Source organism: Rhinoderma darwinii, chromosome 3 (assembly GCF_050947455.1).
Source record: "Rhinoderma darwinii isolate aRhiDar2 chromosome 3, aRhiDar2.hap1, whole genome shotgun sequence".
Taxonomy (NCBI): domain Eukaryota; kingdom Metazoa; phylum Chordata; class Amphibia; order Anura; family Rhinodermatidae; genus Rhinoderma; species Rhinoderma darwinii.
This window is the reverse complement of record NC_134689.1, coordinates 401,145,005-401,164,327: the sequence shown is the minus strand read 5'-3', so window position 1 is coordinate 401,164,327 and position 19,323 is coordinate 401,145,005. Positions and strand designations below refer to the sequence as shown.

The following is a 19,323-nucleotide window of genomic DNA, read 5'->3' as shown; positions in this document are numbered from 1 at the left end:
GTGTCCTGCACTAATAATGTATGGGTGCTGTATGTGTCCTGTATTGGTAATGTATGGGTGCTGTATGTGTCCTGCACTGATAATGTATGGGTGCTGTATGTGTCCTGTATTAATACTGTATGGGTACTGTATGTGTCCTGTATTGGTAATGTATGTGTCCTGTATTGGTAATCTATGGGTACTGTATGTGTCCTGTATTGGTAATGTATGGGTACTGTATGAGTCCTGTATTGGTAATGTTTGGGTACTGTATGTATCCTGTATTGGTAATGTATGGGTACTGTATGTATCTAGTATTGGTAATATATGGGTACTGTACGTGTCCTGTATTGGTAATGTATGGGTACTGTATGTGTCCCGCACTGGTAATGTATGGGTGCTGTATGTGTCTTGCACTGGTAATGTATGGGTGCTGTATGTATCCTGTATTGGCTATGTATGGGTACTGTGTGTATCCTGTATTGGTAATGTATGGGTACTGTATGTATCCTGTATTGGTAATGTATGTGTACTGTATGTGTCCTGTATTGGTAATGTATGAGTGCTGTATGTGTCCTGTATTGGTAATGTATGGGTAATGTATGTGTCCTGTATTGTTAATGTATGGGTAGTGTATGTGTCCTGTATTGGTAACGTATGGGTGCTGTTAGTGTCCTGTATTGGTAATGTATGGGTAATGTATGTGTCCTGTATTGGTAATGTATGTGTCCTGTATTGGTAATGTATGGGTGCTGTATTTGTCCTGCACTGGTAATGTAAGGTTGCTGTATGTGTCCTGTATTGGTAATGTATGGGTACTGTATGTGTCCTGCACTGGTGATGTATGGGTGCTGTATGTGTCCTGCACTGGTAATGTATGGGTGCTGTATGTATCCTGCACTGGTGATGTATGGGTGCTGTATGTGTCCTGCACTGGTAATGTATAGGTGCTGTATGTATCCTGCACTGGTAATGTATGGGTGCTGTATGTGTCCTACACTGGTAATGTATGGGTGCTGTATGTGTCCTGTATTGGTAATGTATGGGAGCTGTATGTGACCTGTATTGGTAATGTATGTGTACTGTATGTATCCTGTATTGGTAATGTATGGGTACTGCATGTGTCCTGTATTGGTAATGTATGGGTACTGTATGTGTCCTGTATTGGTAATGTATGTCTGCTGTTTGTTCCTGTATTGGTAATGTATGAGTACTGTATGTGTCCTGTATTGGTAATATATGGGTGCTGTATGTGTCCTGCACTGATAATGTATGGGGGCTGTATTTGTCTAGCGCTGATAATGTATGGGTGCTGTATGTGTCCTGTATTAATAATGTATGGGTACTGTATGTGTCCTGTATTGGTAATATATGGGTGCTGTATGTGTCCTGCACTGATAATGTGTGGGTGCTGTATGTGTCCTGTATTGGTAATGTATGTGTAACGTATGTATCCTGCACTGGTAATGTATGGGTGCTGTATGTGCCCTGCACTGTTAATGTATGGGGGCTGCATTTGTCTAGCGCTGATAATGTATGGGTGCTGTATGTGTCCTGTATTAATACTGTATGGGTACTGTATGTGTCCTGTATTGGTAATGTATGGGTGCTGTATGTGTCCTGCACTGGTAATGTATGGGTACTTTATGTGTCCTGCACTAATAATGTATGGGTGCTGTATGTATCCTGTATTGGTAATGTATGGGTGCTGTATGTGTCCTGCACTGATAATGTATGGGTGCTGTATGTGTCCTGTATTAATACTGTATGTGTCCTGTATTGGTAATGTATGTGTCCTGTATTAATAATGTATGGGTGCTGTATGTATCCTGTATTGGCTATGTATGGGTACTGTGTGTATCCTGTATTGGTAATGTATGGGTACTGTATGTATCCTGTATTGGTAATGTATGTGTACTGTATGTGTCCTGTATTGGTAATGTATGGGTACAGTATGTGTCCTGTATTGGTAATGTATGAGTGCTGTATGTGTCCTGTATTGGTAATGTATGGGTAATGTATGTGTCCTGTATTGTTAATGTATGGGTAGTGTATGTGTCCTGTATTGGTAATGTTTGGGAACTGTATGTATCCTGTATTGGTAATGTATGGGTACTGTATGTGTCCTGTATTAGTAATGTACAGGTACTGTATGTGTCCTGTATTGGTAATGTTTGGGAACTGTATGTATCCTGTATTGGTAATGTATGGGTACTGTATGTGTCCCATATTGGTAATGTTTGGGTACTGTATGTGTCCTGTATTGGTAATGTATGTGTCCTGTATTGGTAATGTACAGGTACTGTATGTGTCCCATATTGGTAATGTTTGGGTACTGTATGTGTCCTGTATTGGTAATGTATGTGTCCTGTATTGGTAATGTACGGGTACTGTATGTGTCCCGTATTGGTAATGTTTGGGTACTGTATGTGTCCTGTATTGGTAATGTATGGGTACTGTATGTGTCCCGTATTGGTAATGTTTGGGTACTGTATGTATCCTGTATTGGTAATGTTTGGGTACTGTATGTATCCTGTATTGGTAATGTATGGGTGCTGTATGTATCCTGTATTGGTAATGTATGGGTGCTGTATGTGTCTTGCACTGGTAATGTATGGGTACTGTATGTGTCCTGTATTGGTAATGTTTGGGTACTGTATGTATCCTGTATTGGTAATGTATGTGTCCTGTATTGGTAATGTATGTGTACTGTATGTGTCCCATATTGGTAATGTTTGGGTACTGTATGTGTCCTGTATTGGTAATGTATGTGTCCTGTATTGGTAATGTACAGGTACTGTATGTGACCCGTATTGGTAATGTTTGGGTACTGTATGTGTCCTGTATTGGTACTGTATGTGTCCCGTATTGGTAATGTTTGGGTACTGTATGTGTCCTCTATTGGTAATGTATGGGTACTATATGTGTCCCGTATTGGTAATGTTTGGGTACTGTATGTATCCTGTATTGGTAATGTTTGGGTACTGTATGTATCCTGTATTGGTAATGTATGGGTGCTGTATGTATCCTGTATTGGTAATGTATGGGTGCTGTATGTGTCTTGCACTGGTAATGTATGGGTGCTGTATGTGTCCTGTATTGGTAAAGTTTGGGTATGTGCACACAGTCAAGATTTGCACTAGGCCAATCTGTGCTGGATTTTGAAATCTGCAGCAAAAACTCAGATTTATGCTGTGAATTGGCACTCTCGCTTTCTGTCAGGATTTAGGCACAGATCCACGTGTGACGAATTGTCTAAGGTGGCTGTATTAGTAATAAATGGGTGCTGTATTAATACTGTGAGGGTGCTATAATGGTAATGTATGGGTGCTGTATTGATAATGAATGGCTGCTGTATGCGTGCTGTATTAATAATGTGAGGGTGCTGTATTAATAATGTGAGGGTGCTGTAAGTGTGCTGCATTAATAATGTGAGGGTGCTATATTGGTAATGAATGGGTGCTGTATGCGTGCTGCATTAATAATGTGAGGGTGCTATATTGGTAATGAATGGGTGCTGTATGCGTGCTGTATTAATAATGTGAGGGTGCTGTATTAATAATGTGAGGGTGCTGTATGCGTGCTGTATTAATAATGTGAGGGTGCTGTATTAATAATGTGAGGGTGCTGTAAGTGTGCTGCATTAATAATGTGAGGGTGCTGTATTGGTAATGAATGGGTGCTGTATGCGTGCTGTATTAATAATGTGAGGGTGCTGTATGCGTGCTGCATTAATAATGTGAGGGTGCTGTATTAATAATGTGAGGGTGCTATATTGGTAATGAATGGGTGCTGTATGCGTGCTGTATTAATAATGTGAGGGTGCTATATTGGTAATGAATGGGTGCTGTATGCGTGCTGCATTAATAATGTGAGGGTGCTGTATTAATAATGTGAGGGTGCTATATTGGTAATGAATGGGTGCTGTATGCGTGCTGTATTAATAATGTGAGGGTGCTATATTGGTAATGAATGGGTGCTGTATGCGTGCTGTATTAATAATGTGAGGGTGCTGTATTAATAATGTGAGGGTGCTGTAAGTGTGCTGCATTAATAATGTGAGGGTGCTATATTGGTAATGAATGGGTGCTGTATGCGTGCTGCATTAATAATGTGAGGGTGCTGTATTAATAATGTGAGGGTGCTATATTGGTAATGAATGGGTGCTGTATGCGTGCTGTATTAATAATGTGAGGGTGCTGTATTAATAATGTGAGGGTGCTATATTGGTAATGAATGGGTGCTGTATGCGTGCTGCATTAATAATGTGAGGGTGCTATATTGGTAATGAATGGGTGCTGTATGCGTGCTGCATTAATAATGTGAGGGTGCTATAATGGTCATGTATGGGTGCTGTATTGATAATGAATGGGTGCTGTATTAATAATGTTCATGTGTTTTACGAGATGTGTGGTGGTATGACCAGTCAGCGCCATATTTATCTCTCTTATTGGCCCCTCTATGCTCATGATTTCTTTGCTGCTAAATACACATATGTTTGAGGGTGTATATCTTTTACTGTGTGGCTGCAGAGTCGGCGGCAGAGTCGGCAGCATAGTCGCATGTGGCCTAACAATAGAATGGGATGTGTTACATTCAGTGTTCTGTATATTTAGAAGCTACAGTTTGTGAGCTACGGTTACTTTAAAAATAAATTAAAACTCTGGGTGCCCCATCAGCTTTGTTGCCCAGGGGCCTCCACGATCCCTAATCCGGCCCTGATGCAGTATGTGTAATATAAAGGTGCTCTGTGGTTGCGGTCATGGAGGCATGTGGGGCCTGAGTATTTACAGAGAAGTTGCCTAGCAACAACCAAAGCAGGAAGCAGGTGACCACCCAGGCCATCTTGTTAGTGGCGCATACTAGCACTTCTCCACCCAGGATTTAGGCAAGGGATATACGCCGACACAGGTTTCCCAGCCAAAGATCGCTGTGTGATCGCAGTGTCGCTCTGGCTGCATTGCAAACTTGAAGGATTTATTGCGACTGTCGTGAGGGTCGCAACGTGGCCATGATCCCTTTCATTACAGCGCTGCAGCCAGCCAAACTGCAATGTAGGCAGCACAACACAGCGATCTTTGACCCTACGACCCGGTCAAAGTCGCCATGTATCCCTATCCTTAATGGGAAAACAGAAAATTAAAAAATGACCCACTTGAAAATTTCAAGCATATAGCATGTAAAAAAAATGACATCCATAGTAGTCATAGCTTCAACAAACGAAAGACGAAATGGCGCAACACGTATTGCATAAACAGCTACACCAACACTTATACATGTGCCCCAGTGTGTTTCTGACTCTTCCCAGGGCCGTGTAGCATATAGAGACCGCCTATGTAAATATACAGGTGTTTAGTATACAACTCCTGTTACCATAGTAACTCACCTCTCCCAGATCACATGACATGAAGAACTGGTTAGCAACTCCCATGGCAGCGCTGAACTTAGCTTCACTACGTCACTTCCGGACACCACTTTCTCATTACGAACGTCTTAGCTTTCATATATGTCTCTGTCACAGGAGCCATTTTTCCGGGGGCAATCACTGTTATTTCTTATGAGCCGGTCTCTAAGAACATGGCCACCTATGCTAATCTAACCCTGCACAAATGGAGACATTTTTTGTAATCGTTCGTATTTTTCTGTGACATTTGGATTTTGTAACTTTGTGAAGCCGCCAGTGACACCAGGACGGCATGGAGCTGCTTATCAGAGGGACGGTGGGTGACCAGCAGCTTGGGGTCATGGAGGGAGGCCTGGAGGGGATTGCTTGCTTTACCCTTAACATGAATATAGATATAACCTTAGTCATATTGGTGCATTGGGTATGAACAAATGATCCTCTATATAGAGACACAAGTCCCAGCAGGCAATATGTGTGTTATATGCTGGGATTTGTAGTTCTTCAAAACCTCTATAGTCAGTGGGGACTCTGCGAATATCTTTGTCGTTGATTGACATACCATAGTTGACATGACTATTGTACGATTCGCAAGTTATGTGACTGTCAATTAAGTTTATCTATTAAGAGTCAATTGAAATGTGCCCCTTTAATCACAGTGCCCTCATAACCTCAGTGCCCCATAACCACATTCCCACTTTATAACCACAATGTCCTCGTAACCACAGTGCCCCCATAATTACGGTGCCTTCATAACCTCAGTGCCCCCGTAACAACAATGCCTTCGTAACCACAGTGCCTATAACCTCTTTGCCCCCATAACCGCAGTGCCCCCATCATTATGGTGCCTTCATAACCTCAGTGGCTCTGTAACCACAGTGCCCTATAACTTCTGTGCCACCATAACCGCAGTGCTCCCCTAACTACAGTGCTTTCTTAACCACAGTGCCCCCATAAGTTTGCCAGTTACAACGCCCTCTGCTCACCATGTCTCTCCGGGACACCCATGGCTATGCACCCTATTGTAGCATGTAGATGTCATAGAGAATAGCTGTTGTAAAGGGGGCCCTTCCTGCCCTGGAGGACTTGGTACAGGATGGGGGTTCTCCTCACGGCACAGCTGACATGTCTGTCATGTATTTCCTCTATAGAGGCCGGTACTGAGGGGGATATGTGCTCTCCAGCAAGTCAGGAACCTACACCGGACCCCTCCGAGGCTGTTCCCTCTCATCCCTATTGTGGTGGAACAAACGGTCAGTATATGAATCTATACCACAGTGTCCTGTCTCTGATGATATAATTATCAAATATTCTGGATTATGGAATGGTCCGAAAAACTATACAAAACCTATTTAAGCAGAGGAGCCTAATTGATTCTCTCTGGATATGTGAAATCCCACCTTATTGTACAGTTTTGTGCTGGAATCAAGCACTGGATTATCAGACTTTCTGGATCACCTGTCACCTCCTTTACGCCCTCCTCCCTGAGAGCAGCATAAAGTAGTGACAGACATGCTGACTTCCGCAGTCTGTCTATTATATGTTAGAGATGAGTCCAGCGTATTCATGAGCTGTCGCCCCCTCTGGTTCTGATTGATGGATTTCCCTCTATTACTGTGGATGGCGAGAAATCTGTCAATCAACGGCTGCAGGGCATGGGGCAGCTACTCATGAATACGCCGGACTCCTCTCTAACATGTAAGTGACAGACCGCTGAAGTCAGCAAGCCTGTCACTATTTTATGCTGCTCTCAGTGAGGGCAGCATAACGGAGGAGACAGGTTCTCTTTAAGTGCACTTACGTACAATCCCGGACGTAGCGAATATGAATTGGGGTTTCCTAAATTTGCAGAACCCCTTTTGAAGTGAATGTCCAGTTTTAAGTGGCATTTTACTATGTATGTATGTGTATGTGTGTGTGTGTGTGTATATATATATATATATATATTCTTAATACTTGTACTGATCCTGAGTTACATCCTGTATTATACTCCAGAGCTGCACTCACTATTCTGCTGGTGGTCACTTTGTACATACATTACATTACTTATCCTGTGCTGATCCTGAGTTACATCCTGTATTATACTCCAGAGCTGCACTCACTATTCTGCTGGTGGAGTCACTGTGTACATACATTACATTACTTCCCCTGTACTGATCCTGAGTTACATCCTGTATTATACTCCAGAGCTGCACTCACTATTCTGCTGGTGAAGTCACTGTGTACATACATTACATTACTTCTCCTGTACTGATCCTGAGTTACATCCTGTATTATACTCCAGAGCTGTACTCACTATTCTGCTGGTGAGGTCACTGTGTACATACATTACATTACTTCTCCTGTACTGATCCTGAGTTACATCCTGTATTATACTCCAGAGCTGCACTCACTATTCTGCTGGTGGGGTCACTGTGTACATACATTACATTACTTCCCCTGTACTGATCCTGAGTTACATCCTGTATTATACTCCAGAGCTGCACTCACTATTCTGCTGGTGAAGTCACTGTGTACATACATTACATTACTTCTCCTGTACTGATCCTGAGTTACATCCTGTATTATACTTCAGAGCTGTACTCACTATTCTGCTGGTGAGGTCACTGTGTACATACATTACATTACTTCTGTACTGATCCTGAGTTACATCCTGTATTATACTCCAGAGCTGCACTCACTATTCTGCTGGTGGGGTCCCTGTGTACATACATTACATTACTTATCATCTACTGATCCTGAGTTACATCCTGTATTATACTCCAGAGCTGCACTCACTATTCTGCTGGTGGAGTCCCTGTGTACATACATTACATTACTTATCATCTACTGATCCTGAGTTACATCCTGTATTATACTCCAGGGCTGCACTCGCTATTCTGCTGGTGGGGTCACTGTGTACATACATTACGTTACTTATCCTGTACTGATTCTGAGTTACATCCTGTATTGTACTCCAGAGCTGCACTCACTATTCTGCTGGTGGAGTCACTGTGTACATACATTACTTATCCTGTAATGATCCTGAGTTACATCCTGTATTGTACTCCAGAGCTGCACTCACTATTCTGCTGGTGGAGTCACTGTGTACATACATTACTTATCCTGTAATGATCCTGAGTTACAGCCAGTATTATACTCCAGACCTGCACTCACTATTCTGCTGGTGGAGTCACTGTGTACATACATTACATTACTTATCCTGTACTGATCCTGAGTTATATCCTGTATTATACTCCAGAGCTGCACTCACTATTCTGCTGGTGGAGACACTGTGTACATACATTACATTACTTATCCTGTACTGATCCTGAGTAACACCCTGTATTATACTCCAGAGCTGCACTCACTATTCTGCTGGTGGAGTCACTGTGTACATACATTACATTACTTATCCTGTACTGATCCTGAGTAACATCCTGTATTATACTCCAGAGCTGCACTCACTATTCTGCTGGTGGAGTCACTGTGTACATACATTACATTACTGATCCTGAGTTACATCCTGTATTATACTCCAGAGCTGCACTCACTATTCTGCTGGTGGAGTCACTGCTATTTTTATTGCAGGGTCGTGGGGAGAGAGCATATGACATTTACTCCAGGTTGCTACGTGAACGTATTATCTGCCTCATGGGACCGGTGAGCCTCCTGATCACTAACCCCTCCCCTACTCTTCTCCGGGGCCCTTCCTCCTCTCTCATACTTACATTTATTCCTTCATTAAGATTGACGACTCCTTATCCAGCCTGGTGATCGCTCAGCTCCTGTTCCTCCAGTCAGAGAGTAATAAGAAGCCCATTCACATGTACATCAACAGCCCAGGTAATTGGCTCAGGTCAGTAGTTTGGGGGGGGGGGAACCACACATCAGTATATATTGTATACTTAGCTTATATTTGTTTTCAGGAGGCTCAGTCACGTCCGGTCTGGCGATCTATGACACCATGCAGTATATACTGAACCCCATCTGTACGTGGTGTGTGGGACAAGCAGCCAGTATGGGGTCCCTCCTCTTGGCCGCCGGATCCCCTGGAATGAGACATTCTTTGCCAAACGCCCGAATTATGATCCACCAGCCCTCAGGAGGTGCCAGGGTAAGTCATGTGCCCACAGATAGATGGTGGTAGGTATATAGCAAGGGAGGTGTAACCCATAGCACCCAGTTAGGTTACTGCTCTGATTTTTTTACCTAGTGCTAGTAAGAAGTGAAGATTTGGTAAATCTGGGTACCGGCTCTTAGGCAGGAGGCAATTGCTTATTTTATAGCATTACTATAAGGGATGCAGAGGTAGCAGTCGTATCCGGGCCCTGGTGGTGCCCAAAGGTCCCTCTGCTACATAATAGGTGGAGGACCTGCTACGGACTTTGCATTTAGGCCGAGGAGCTTCAAGTTACAGCTGTGAGTACATTGAACCAACCTGATGACTGTTTCCTAGACGGTTGGATGTTACGTAGTTATCACTTGTCATGTAAAGGACATTTATCAGCCATGGATCTTGTGTGATGAATGATTTCTTTATGTTGTGCTCAGGGTCAGGCCACAGACATCGCTATACAGGCGGAGGAAATCCTGAAGCTCAAGAAACAGATTAACGAAATCTACGCCAAACACACGCGTCAGCCGCTGTCCCTGATCGGTGGGTACCACCCCGCTCATACTGTGGAGTATGTTTTCAGGTGTAATGCTAGAGAAGGTGGAAGTTCCCAGACTTACAAGAGTTAATGTAGAAAGTGAATTACAGGGAGATTATGGGCTTCTAATATAATTGCTTTTAATTGTAGAGTTCACGAAAGTCACTCGACTAGAGAAATCATGACTACAATCACATTTTCTTACACAAGGCAAAGATATTTTCTCATTTACCAAACTTACATTTCTTCTTTGATCATAACAATAAAAGAATCATTATAGCTTATATATGATCTATAATAATATCCCTGGCATCTGGTGGTTTAATAATATGGCATCTAGTGGGTTAATAATAAACCTGGCATTTAATGTGTTAATATCCCTGGCATCTAGTGGGTTAATAATAATATCCCTGGCGTCTAGTGGGTTAATAATAATATCCCTGGCATCTAGTGGGATAATAATAATATCCCTGGAATCTGATGGGTTAATAATATCCCTGGTGTCTTTTGGGTTAATTATAATATCCCTGGCAACTAGTGTGTTCATAATATCCCTGGCATATAGTGGGTTAATAATGTCCCTGGTATCTAGTTGGTTAATAATAATATTCCTGGCATCTGGTGGGTTAATAATATCTCTGGCATCTAGTGGGATAATAATAATATCCCTGGAATCTGGTGGGTTAATATTGTCCCTGGTATCTAGTTGGTTAATAATAATATCCCTGGCATCTGGTGGTTTAATAATATGGCATCTAGTGGGTTAATAATAAACCTGGCATTTAGTGTGTTAATATCCCTGGCATCTAGTGGGTTAATAATAATATCCCTGGCGTCTAGTGGAATAATAATAATATCCCTGGAATCTGGTGGGTTAATAATATCCCTGGTGTCTTTTGGGTTAATTATAATATCCCTGGCAACTAGTGTGTTCATAATATCCCTGGCATATAGTGGGTTAATAATGTCCCTGGTATCTAGTTGGTTAATAATAATATTCCTGGCATCTGGTGGGTTAATAATATCTCTGGCATCTAGTGGGTTAATAATAATGTCCCTGGCATCTGGTGGGTTAATAATTGGCAGCACGGTGGCTCAGTGGTTAGCAAATGGGTTCAAATCCAACCAAGCACAACATCTGCGTGGAGTTTGTACGTTCTCCCCGTGGGTTTCCTCCGGGTACTCCGGTTTTCTCCCACATCCCAAAAACCTACCGATAGGGAATTTAGATTGTGAGCCCCGATGGGGACAGTAAGTGAGGACCTCTGTAAAGCGCTGCGGAATACGTTGGCGCTAGATAAGTAACAGAAATAATAATATCCTCAATCCTGGTGTCTAATGGGTTAACAATTCTACATCTGGAGCCTGGTTAATAATATGATCCCTGCTGTCCAGTATTAATATGTCTGAATGAATATTAATAATAAAGACCACACCCAGACATCATCCCTGGTAGTTAGTGGGTTAATAATAATTATATGATGTAATTTGGAGGTCAATAAGGTCTGTTGTGGTGTGTAATAGGTTAATAATTAGAACCATGTCCTATAGAGTTAAATGGTTTAACTCTGATCGGTGGAGGTCCGGAGCTGGCACCTTATCACCCCAGTGCCAATCGTGATCGGGCCTGTACTGTAATTCCTGGTCCGGGACGGCGCTGCAGGGGGGAGAAGCGGTGGTGCCGAGTATAAATACCGTACTGAAAACATGATTACAGTACAGGACAGTTGTCCGGCAGGGACTCCTAGCGTCGTACATAACTATGATGCTAGGAGCCCGGCTCCCTGCAGTGGGTTCGCTCCGGGACTTGCGGCCCAAATACGTTCCGTCCATTACGGACCGAACATGTTCGTGTGAATCCAGCCTTAACCTTTTAGACACCAGGTTTATAATTCTGTCCCTGGTGGCCCAGTGCTTACTTACCTGTCCACATTTCAGCTTGATGATGATCATGACTTTACGTTTTCTACATCCGTCTATCGGCTAATGATAGGGTTAATACTAAGGGCAAAGCCCCACGTGGCGGAATTGCTCTGGAATTCCGCTGCGGACACTCCGCAGCGTTAATCCGCAGCGGACCCGTTTCTCCATTGCCTTCCACAGCTTTTTAGTAGGCTTCGTTTAGACGAGGCAGAAAATTCCGCTGCGGAGCATAGGCTGCGGTGCGGAATTTGGTGTCCGCAGCATACAATGGATGTTGCGGACTCATTGCGGAAGTTCTCCATTGACTTCAATGGAGATTCTAAATTCCGCAATGAAGTCCGCAGAGGTTATGTAGATGTTATGTGTGGTGCGGAGCGTATTGGTTTTACTAACATGACATTTCTGCCTTTTGGCTGGACCTATGTATTTCTAGGTCTACAGCCAGACTGAGGAAGTCAATGGGGCTCCCGTAATTACGGGTGACTACGTGTGTGTACCCGTAATTACGGCAGCGTTGCTAGGCGACGTCAGTAAATAGTCACTGTCCAGGGTGCTGAAAGAGTTAAGCGATCGGCAGTAACTGTTTCAGCACCATGGATAGTGACTACCGATCACAATATACATCAACCTGTCAAAAAAATAGAAGTTCATACTTACCGAGAACTCCCTGCGTCTGTCTCCAGTCCGGCCTCCCAGGATGACGTTTCAGTCTAAGTGACGGCTGCAGCCAATCACAGGCCAATCCCAGGCTGCAGCCGTCACATGGACTGCCGCGTCATCCAGGGAGGTCGGGCTGGATGCCGAAAGAGGGACGCGTCACCAAGACAACGGCAGGGTAAGTATGAAATTCGTTTACTTTCACTGGGGAAAGTGCTGTCCCTTCTCTCTATCCTGCACTGATAGAGAGAAGGGAAGCACTTTTACCGCAGTCCGCAGCAGCTAGTCCGCATCAATTTACTGCACATTTTTGGCAGAGCCGCAAAAGAATCTGCAACACAGATTCTGTGCGCCATTGATGCGGACAGTTGCGGAAGAAAACTGCCACGTGGGGCCATGCCCTAACAGAACAACCTGCAGGCACAGTGGCATCAGCTGGCACTGTTTTCCATGCCTGTTTTAGGTTGGGTTCCCACAGTGCAGATTTGCTGCTGATTTTGCATGTTTTTTGTTTTTTTTAGCCAAAACAGGAATTCGATCCCGGAGAGCGGACCTATAAGGCCTTTCTTTATATATTTCTTCTGTTTAAGTTCCTTTCCTGGTTTTGGCTACAAAAACGCATGCTAAATCCGCACTGTGTGAACCCGGCCTTAGGGTGATTTGCTGGCACTTTTTCCTTCGGACCCCGTATCGTCCACACACATCATCTGTGTTTGCTTGTTTGTTACTTGTCCGCCACCCATATAACACTTTGGTTTCCTTTCCCAGAGTCCGTCGTGGAGAGAGATCGCTACATGAGCCCCACAGAAGCGCAGGCGTTTGGTATCCTGGACAAGGTTTTAGTGCACCCACCTCAAAATGGAGAAGATGAACCAGAACTTGTCCGAAAATCAGAAGAGCAGCTGCCACCCTCTGAGCCTTAGATAGGCAGCACTGTGCCACTGTAGGTCACACTGAACCAGGGACTGCCCTCACAGGACCCCTGTCATTAGTCATCATAGGGATGCCCACACCAAATAATAATCAGATCTCTGCTGATATTCCTCTCGATTAGTGATTATGAACAGTTAACATTACACTGCCCCCTGGTGGCTGCTTTTCTACCATCAGTATCTGTGAAATTGTAGAGGAATCTCCCTCCAGAAGCAGATTCCCATCCTGTCTGTCCGATTGTAGCCCCTGTGTTGGGCGTAGGGTAATAAAAAACATAAAAACAATGGAAAATAAAATTATTTTCACGGAAAGCTGCGGTCTGGACTCCTGTATACAGTGGCAGTACAGCGTGAGCCGGAATAACGTCTTAAACAGGGGCGTAGCTAAAGGCTCATGGGCCCAGGTGCAAGAATTCAGCTTGGGACCCCCTACCCCTGCCCAACACCACCATCATCAGACCCCTGTGTGCGTGCCTATGCCCAGACGCCTTGCCCAACAGCCCCCATAGTATAATGCCCCCCATATCAGCCCCCACAGTATAAAGTATAATACATAGCTGCCCCCATACAGTATAATGCCCCCATATTAGCTCCCCATACAGTATAATGCCCCTCCATATCAGCTCCCATACAGTAAAATGCCCCCCATGTGAGCTCCCCATACAGTATAATGCCCCCTATGTGAGCTCCCCATACAGTATAATGCCCCCATATCAGCTCCCCAGCAGTAAAATGCCCCCCATGTGAGCTCCCCATACAGTATAATGCCCCCTATGTGAGCTCCCCATACAGTATAATGCCCCCATATCAGCTCCCCAGCAGTAAAATGCCCCCCATGAGCTCCCATACAGTAAAATGCCCCCAAATGAGCTTCCCATACAGTATAATGCTACCCATACAGTATAATACCCCCCATATGAGCTTCCCATACAGTATAATGCCCCCTATATGAGCCCATACAGTATAATTCCCCCATATCAGCCCACATGCAGTATAATGCCCCCCCCCCCCATACAGTATAATGCCCCCATATGTGCATAATAGCATAATTACTTACCTTATCCTCGTTCCGACGTCGAGTGTAGGATCCTTTGCCTCCTCCGGTGTGTACGATGAGGGACTCGGCGCAGACAGGAGCGATGATGTCGCTACATCCCACCAGCCTGCGTCGAGCCGCTCAGGGCACTGAATGCTGGATCAAGGAGACGTCAGCTTTTTGCTCCAGCATTGAATGGAACCGGAACCTTGGTGAGTGACTCGTGACCTCCAGAGGGCTTCACACGAATCCCCAGAAGCGACCCACAGTTTGTAATGTATTGTGTTGTGCAGTTTGCGGTGGGGAGAGGGGGTTGTCATTTAACGGGACCCCCTCTCCACCGCAAACAGCACAATACATTACAATACAAACTCTGGAGTCCTCCGCACCGGCACTGCACTGGCTGGAAGACGTGTCACGTGACAAGACAGTCACATGGTACACTAAGTGTACCATGTGACCGTAACCAGGAAGTGCCGATTTCATGGCACAGAAAATTAATTTAACAAGCATGCTGTATGGCAACGGGGGCCCGTCAGCCCCCCAGGCTTGGGGGCCCGGTCGCAACTGCGACCCCTATAGCTACGCCACTGGTCCACAACAGAAACCGACGGAACCCCAGAACGGAAAGCCAATGCTGCTTTGAACAGGCCCTTAGTCACAGCATTTGCCATAACTGTCTGAATGATGCAAGTCCCAGTTGTTGGACCCCCCCCCCCCCATCTCCAGAATAGCGGTTAACAGTCATCTGTCCAGCCTGGTGGGGCGGTCACAGCATCCAGGCAGAGAATGAAGGGAGAGATGGCCGCACCCTTTAAGGACTTATGTATTTGGGGTCCATGTTCCCAAACTTTCTTTTCCCCCCCCCAAGATTAGATGAGTCTTTCATAGGTTTACCTTCTTCCGTCTGCTGCATCATCTATACGCTATAATGCCGGATTCTATCAGGCGAAAGCAGAAAAACCATTGCTAATGAGATATATATATATGATACAACAGTTGGTTAAAGAGGAGACTTAAGGTGGTTGTCCTACACATGGTCGGCCTTGGCTATGTTCGACCAGTGCGTCAGCTGCCACACTGCAAGAGGGGCGCCAGCGGGTGTGTGTATCCCCACGCCGTTGCAACTACCAGCGGGGATACACACACTAACTGCAGTCGCTTTTCAACCCGGGCGCTTCTTCACTTAGTGGCCGTCGCTACCGCTGTAGCAGCTGCTAGCGGTGACACCGGGTATGATGGCGGTGGCGCCGCTAGCAGCTGCTGTGGCGGCTATAGCGGTAGCGACGGCACTATAGCAGAGCAGGGAGATATCTCCCTGCTCTGCTGTCTACTAGCACCACTGTAGCTCCCTGAAGGAGCGCAATCCCCGTGTGGGCAGGGATTCCGCTCCTGGAGCGCTGCTTGATGTTTCTGTCCATATATGGACAGTGACATCAGGGGAAACTCCTGCAGCGGAATCCCCATTCACAGCATTGCAGACTGACCGGGGATTCCACTCCAGGAGAAGCCAATGATGTCATGGACACAGACCACAGGAGCTTCTCCTGGAGTGGAATCGCCAGTCATAGCGTCTGCAATGCTGTGACCGGGGATTCCGCTTCAGGAGTTTTCCCTGATGTCACTGTCCATGTATGGACAGAGGCATCAAGCAGCGCTCCAGGAGAGGAATCCCTGGCCACACAGGGTTTCCGCTCCTTCAGGGAGCTGCAGTGGCGCTATCTATACTGGAAGGGGGGGGGGGGGGTTTGCCATCTACTGGGGGGGGGCTGTGTGGCATTACCTACAAAGGGCAACTGTGCCGGAGCACACAAAATACCCAGCTTTCCCGGGTATCAAAAAAAATAAAATAAAAAAGTGTGGAAATAAAACTAAGATATGACTTATTTAATCTAGCTAAAAGGATTAATCCTTTACTCAGACTAAATAAGTTATATTTTAGTTTATTTCCACACATTTATTTGATAGCCGGGAAAGCTGGGTATTCTGTGTGCTCCTGCCCAGTTGTCCTTTTTTGAATGTCTATTGCCCGCCAGCTATCAGGGTCATTTCCTAATCCTTGCACTACCTACAAGGGGGCTGTGGGGCGCAACCTACAGGGGAGTGGGGGGGCTGATGGTCATTTTACTGTGAGTGGGGGGCTGATGGTCTTCAAGTGGTTTCCACCTCTGACCTCCAATTGACATTAACAGGAGGCAGAAAATACCTGCGGTGCCCGTTTGGAGCTTTTTTTTTTTCCTGCGTCTTTTGCATTCGCTTCAACAGCTTAAGAAAAAACACAAAAAAAAAGTCACAACGCTGTCAGTTGCTGAAGGAATTTTGAGGCAGATTTTTTTTGCCTTACAAAAAAACGTGTGTGAACATGCCCTACGAGTGGAGTGCTTGTTCTTAGCCGTTTTCGGGCTCTCAAAACAATTTTTGGTAGGGGGGCCCTGAGGAAATAGTTTTTCCAGTGCTGCCTCAAGTCCGAAAAGGTTGGGAAACCCTGTACTAGGCTACAGGGTCCCGTCGTGGAGCAGCTCAGTTAGTCATGGGAACGGGGCCCAGGTGAGTAAAATTTTTGTTTTTGTTTAGGGGCACTGTCTACAAGGGGGGGGGGGGGGTGCGGGGACTGTATGGCACGACCTACAAGGGGGGGGTGCGGGGACTGTATGGCACGACCTACAAGGGGGGGGGGTGGGGGGACTGTATGGCACTGTCTACAAGGGGGAGGTGGGGGACTGTATTGAACGATCTACAAAAAGGTGGGGAATTATGGCACTGTCTACAGGGAGGCTGTATGGCAAAATCTACAGGGGGCACTATACTGTGTGGGGGCCACTAAGTGTACATTATACTGTGTAGGGGTACTACAGATGGCATAATACTGTGGCCACAATTAGAGGACAAAATACTGTGTCCTTGAAGGGGTTGTAATATATTATTATACTGTATGGGGGCACTAAAGGGGCATTATATTTTTTTTATGGGGCATTTATTTTTTATTTTTTTTAATGATGGGGTGGGGCGCCGAAAGATCATTTCGCACAAGGCGCCATCTATCCTAGGGCTGGCCCTGGTCCTACAATCCCTTTGCCCTGGTTTCTCCTCACTGCATCCCCCCTCAGGAAGGAAGAGCTTGATTAAAGCGGCAGTCAAACATGCATCTACCACTCCACGTCTATGCGACTGATAAACAGCCGAACGCTGTACTCAACTGTGTCCTCATTCACATAGACTTTTAATAGTATATTTTAAAAGTATATGCGTGCTGCCTCTCCATTCAAAGTCCTCATTGTAGTCGAGCAGTGAGAAGGAATTGGGTGTTTGGGACCCCCAGTGGGGATCCAATTCATGGAGCCACCAACCATCGTGTGGATAGACAAATATATATTATATAAAAAAATAAGAGACAACCCCGTTAAAAGGGTTATTCCCATATCGAACATTTATGGCACACCCACAGGAAAAGCCATAAGTGGCCAAATGGTGCCTGTCCCACATCCAACTCTAGAACAGGGCCTTTTGACTCTAGCTCGGCTGTTTCTATACTCCCAGCCACCTTGTAACTCAGCAGCCAGAGCCCAGAGGGGAAGGGTAGGACGGGGGTCTAGATGTAGGTGTGGGTCCTGTATCTAGTCAGTCATTTAGGACATATCCTGTGGATATGGCAGAGATGGGAATACCCCTTTAAGCCTTGCACTACACAAGATGAAAGTCAGCTGAAAATAGTGGACAGCAAACCCCCCCCCCCCCCACAGATTTACATTGTGGTTGGGCACTAGCAGGTTAATGGCACATTAACATGCCTTTGAGTGATGGGTACACGTAAAATTTGATTTCGCAAATTAGGATATAAAAGCAAAAATGTAAAACACGCATAACTGGGATTCCAATACCATGGGGCGCTACTACTGAATGAAGTTCATTAAATGAATGAACGGCTGTCATATGTAAATAACTGAGGTATGTGAACCCAGGGCCCCACACCCGATCGGTCATCTTATGTCTCATCACCATATATCACTGCTCCTTTGTATTAGAGCTGGTATGTAATCACTCAGGCTGCTCTCCATGTGCACTAAAATGGTTCAATTCACCAACTCCAGGTCAACACATGCTCAGTAATGGTGCCCAAATAAGGTTCTAACGTGCCCCATAGCCCAAAACTGACCCATGATTGGGTGTAAAATTTGGAATATTTTTCCAATTTCATAAAGGCGTTACACATCGCAACTAGTTTACTTTATACAAAAACACACAAAAGTATAAAAGCAATCATATCAGTGATTTATTACCACACAAAAGCAAACAAATTAGGTCAAATCTCTCAAAAAGGTGATCAGTGCTCTATAAAAAAAAAATCTGAAAAAAAATCTTGGGAACAATCCCTCATGCCCACCCTACAATCAGTCCCCAAAAGTATTATGATCGGTAAAGGTTGGTGGTAGTGAACTGCTCCGTGCCCATCAATAGACCTCTATGACATGTTAGACTGTTCACAAGTCACGCCAATGGGGGTTCTGCAACTGGAACCATGTAGAGGTTGAGAACAGAGTTCTTGGACCAATATGCATTGGCAGATGACCACATTCATGACGCCTTCATTTGACCTCAATGGGAGTTCAAGACCTTTGCGTGACAGCATTTATAGGTTTAATCTCCCGGTAATAATGGTCCTTTCATGGGATCAGTTGGGGGTTGGCAAACCATTGTGAATGTAGGCCTTCTGACATGTCAAATTTTGGGAAGCAACTTTAAAGTCCTCTAAATGCTTTCAAG

At 45.0% G+C, this 19,323-nt stretch overlaps 1 protein-coding gene across 2 annotated transcripts; it reads left to right on the top strand.

The window, feature by feature from the left end:
• Positions 1 to 5,585: 5,585 nt before the first annotated feature.
• Positions 5,586 to 13,838, top strand: CLPP (caseinolytic mitochondrial matrix peptidase proteolytic subunit). Of its 2 annotated transcripts, none has more exons than XM_075859148.1 (7): positions 5,586 to 5,699; positions 6,532 to 6,633; positions 8,951 to 9,022; positions 9,109 to 9,205; positions 9,289 to 9,476; positions 9,914 to 10,019; positions 13,363 to 13,838. In XM_075859148.1, the coding sequence occupies exons 1-7, from the start codon at positions 5,676 to 5,678 to the stop codon at positions 13,515 to 13,517; spliced, it is 744 nt and encodes a 247-aa protein (XP_075715263.1). In that variant the 5' UTR covers positions 5,586 to 5,675; the 3' UTR covers positions 13,518 to 13,838. The 2 variants fall into 2 exon arrangements, with proteins under 2 accessions (XP_075715263.1, XP_075715262.1); XM_075859147.1 differs by lacking the exon at positions 5,586 to 5,699 and adding an exon at positions 5,708 to 5,804.
• Positions 13,839 to 19,323: the final 5,485 nt, after the last annotated feature.

What these genes read in the sequence shown, in the direction of transcription:
- CLPP (XM_075859147.1), top strand. Translation starts at nt 5,724, where the DNA reads ATGGAGGGAGGCCTGGAGGGGATTGCTTGCTTTACCCTTAACATGAAT. An exon ending in CTATTGTGGTGGAACAAACG is followed by an intron (nt 6,634 to 8,950) that starts GTCAGTATATGA and finishes TTTTTATTGCAG; the next exon opens with GGTCGTGGGGAGAGAGCATA. An exon ending in AGCCCTCAGGAGGTGCCAGG is followed by an intron (nt 9,477 to 9,913) that starts GTAAGTCATGTG and finishes TGTTGTGCTCAG; the next exon opens with GGTCAGGCCACAGACATCGC.